Below are 3,818 nucleotides of genomic sequence, written 5' to 3' on the forward strand. Positions count from 1 at the left end.
TTTTTTTTTCTTCCAATTATTAATTTATTAATTTTCTGACTCCATTACTAGACGATGAGGCCGGAGATGGAGAAGCTCAAAGAAGAAATAAATAATGTATGGTATCCACTCTAAAATTTGGCTGATAATTGCTTGCTTGATGGGAATTGTCTTATCCATATTTGGTTCTGTCGTCACTTTTGAGATCTGAACACATGAAAATAGGTTCTGTATGGATTTACTTGTAAAATACAAAATTTCTATGTTTTTATATTTCTACACTTAAATATTCTACTTGCTTAACACTCAAATCTCTAAATCACATAAAAATAGCAGAAATATTAACTTAATTAAGGTAGAACACACCTTTTATTGTAAATGTTTTGATATGATTTAGCCACTAAAGTTGTAAGTAAATGTAAAGGTTGAGTTAGATTTGTAAATATATGAGAATTTTGTAGCATATAAGTGAATATTTTAATGCAATTTTCTTTTCCCCCATGAAATGATCCTGGAAAACCTACTGCAGAATATGAATCCAGAGACTCTTCAGGAGAATCAAAAACGAATGAAGGCATTATTCAAGAAGTATGATTCTGTATTTTGGTGCATTTATTCAAGAAGTATGATTCTGTATTTTGGTGCATTATACTTACATTGACATGTAGATTTTTGTCTGACAATGTTTAAATTTTTAGCTTTATCTTTGTTTCCTTTTTGTGTTTGGAGGGCTATTTTGATAATGTTATTTCAATTGTACGCGAAGCCTATAAAAATATTTATAGTTTGTTACAATGCTTACTGCTTGGTTTTCATGAAATGTGCTTAATTTAGCTCAATTGTGCCTAGTATTGATTATTAAAAAGTTTAAAATATGACTATGCATAGATTTGAGTGGCACTTGGCATTGTTGTCTGTTGGCGATAAGTAGTGTTTAAATGTATCTAGGTAAGTGAGGCTTTCAATAAGCTGATTTTTCAGACATATCTCATTGTTTTTTAGGTTAATCGAGGGAACATTAGCACTTCATAGAATCATGTCAGTCAATCAAAATATGAAGAGAAGTTTTAAAAGTCTTTAGAAGTTCTTTACCTTCTTCAGGAAGGAGTATTTAATATTTGTTGATGTAGAAGCGAAAATGCCTTTTTTGGGATTGATGGTAAACGGAGAGGTACTTATTCTTTGAGATCCATGTTGGATGAAAATTCCTTTAGGTAAATGTTATTTTGGTCCTTGTCTATTTAAGGGGTTGTGAAATAAGACATTATATGTCCATGATTCCTGCCAGAAAATTTTTTCACTAGAGGTGAAGGACAGATGAGTGAAGATCCCTTAAAATTTAAAATTTATGCTGCCTATTCATTTCATAAGACGTGTTTGTAACTGGTTTTGGGTACTATGTGAGTCTAATCATTGGATTTTGATTGAATGAGACATTACACTAGAAGTGTTCGTGTTGTGTTGATCTAGAAGCATTGTTACTTCAACCTGTCTTTTTTGACGGATCTTATACAAGCACAAATTTTGATGTCATGGTTGAATAATTAATATTAATTTTTGATGTCATGGTTGAATAATTAATTTTAATTGATGCTTATATTTTTATAGAAATGCATCTATTGATTCCTTACAAAATATATCCTTAAATATTTAATTTCTTAAAATTTGAAACTTTTTATTACGAGGATTTAGAAGAATTGTTGCTTTAGCCTATCTTTTTTGACATCTATTATAGAAGCACAAATTTTTATATCATAATTGGATAATGCATATTAATTGATCCTTATATTTTTATAGACATGCATCAATTGACTCTTACAAAGTATATCCGTAAAATAGATTATTTCTTACGATTTGAGTCTTTTTATTACTTAGATTTAGCCTTGATATTCTTCAACCTCTGCTCTTAAGATATGTATTTTGACATTTGCGCTTATTTGTGGATTGAGATATTAGGATTTCACACCTTGTGTGCGTTGCTTCTGCATTTGACATTTAGAGAATGCCATTTCAACTCATTTTTTTGAAATTTCTATGCTTATTTTAATGCTAACTGAAGATGATTTTTCATTTTTTTTTTTATAAAACATTATACTCATAGGCCAGGCCTTGGCCCATGCTTTGCCGTTGGTGAGCCATTAATTTTTTTGGTAGATTTTGGGTTGAGTGGTGGGATCAACACATTGATGACGGGCCTCTTATGTTTATCAGAATTCTCAACAGGGCCTGCGCTACAATGGGCCCTGTGTGTTGATGGGCATTATTGAAGGGACTTGTGCTTGCTCGAGAGCATTCGTGTTGGTGCTCACGTAATGTGGAAAAATTGTTGCTTGACTGAAGCTAGTTATGGAAAACATTTTGGCTGCCACCAACGATACTAGTTATGGAAAAATAGGTGCTCGAGCATTCATGTAGTTACTGTTAGAGGCACAACTTACTGTGGGTTAGATTTTGCTAGTTATTGCTACTGTTTGATGATTATTAGTGGGACTTATTTGGTGGTGGGAACTCTCTTGATAGGCCTTCCAAAGCCTAGTGTGACTTTGAATACTTCATACTAATGTTCTGGGGGTGAGGAGTTAAGTGACTTTGAGTACTTCATACTAATGTTTCGGAGGCGAAGCAAATTGTCTTGTGGATCTAACATTGAATGGTTTGGGATTAGAGTGCCTTGAAATGAATGTGATGGGTTATGGAAAGGGAAGAATTGAGACACAATATCTTGATCAATCCAATGAGGATTTGATCCATTCATCAACTCATACACTTCTACTAGAGGCTTGATCCTAGTTGTGCATGTTTGTGCTGCAACTTGATCAACCCAAAAAGGATTGAATCTTTACATCAACTTGTACGTGTTATGTTGTAGCTTCATGTGTTCATTCTATGACATGATTTTACAATCCTTCCGTAGACTTTTACCCTTTAGGCAAGGTCACTTGTTGACCTCAAAAGGGCCAAACCAATGCTAGGAAGATTCAATATTTCACATCAAACTATATACATTTTTTATGTGACTTGATTCTACAATCCTTGGCAAGGCTCTTCTCCCTGAAGGTAATGAATTCAAAGTGGTAAATTGATCTCAGAAGGATATAATCTGTAATATCTTAACTAGCTGGTGAATGTCAGATTGTTCCTTAACTAGCTGTGATTCACCTCTCATGGAGGCATACCATTAAGGCAAATATGATCACCAGCAATCAATGCAGAGAAGCTCAAACAACAACCATGCAATTTAGCTCCTTGTCATTCTCTCTCCTCTCTATAAAAAGAAACGGCGGCAAGTTCCATTGAGCTCAACAAACTTGAACAAAAACTGAACATGCCTCAATTTTAGGCAAATTCATAGAGGTGTTTACCAAGCCTCAACCAATTTCCTCATCCATATGAGCATTTTCTTTGGCAAAGACTAATGAAGATTGAGTGAACCTTCTCTTTTAAAATTGAAGAAGTGTCTCCTGCTAAGAATAATAAGCATGTTAAGCACCTTGACCTTATTGTTGAGAAAATTAGTGCGAAGAAAAATTAGAATCGACACAAATCCAGAAGAACACAGAGATTTAACGAGGTTCGGCAAAGATGCCTACGTCCTCGGGAGCAGAGCGGCGAGTTCCTACAATATTCAGAAAAGAGGTTACAGAATAGAGGGATACCTCCTGGGGTTACTAACATGCCTATTTATAACCCCAGGAGTAAATCTAGGCACAACATGTAAATACAACATTACCCCTGTACCATACCGCGGGGCTTTGCCCCCGCACCCCAACCCACATAACTTCCCAATTTGGACAGATTCTTCCGCTCCGCTCCGCTTCGATCCAGCGTCTGTCCCGATA

General features: G+C 34.8%; 2 protein-coding genes across 3 annotated transcripts in view; one reads left to right on the forward strand and one right to left on the reverse strand.

Moving 5' to 3' along the window:
* The window catches only part of LOC110027060 (probable transcriptional regulator SLK2), a 31,999-nt gene that overhangs the window by 11,717 nt on the left and 16,464 nt on the right, over window positions 1-3,818 (reverse strand). The gene's annotated exons all lie outside the window — the stretch shown is intronic.
* The window catches only part of LOC110027062 (mitochondrial inner membrane protein OXA1-like), an 11,318-nt gene continuing 7,557 nt past the window's right edge, over window positions 58-3,818 (forward strand). Inside the window, exons 1-2 of the mRNA XM_020728333.1 lie at window positions 58-96; window positions 509-567. Coding sequence (XP_020583992.1) covers window positions 67-96; window positions 509-567 — 89 coding nt within the window. The 5' untranslated portion in view covers window positions 58-66. The remainder of the gene's footprint in view (window positions 97-508; window positions 568-3,818) is intronic.

This window comes from Phalaenopsis equestris, unplaced genomic scaffold (genome assembly GCF_001263595.1).
Source record: "Phalaenopsis equestris unplaced genomic scaffold, ASM126359v1 Scaffold000413, whole genome shotgun sequence".
Classification (NCBI taxonomy): domain Eukaryota; kingdom Viridiplantae; phylum Streptophyta; class Magnoliopsida; order Asparagales; family Orchidaceae; genus Phalaenopsis; species Phalaenopsis equestris.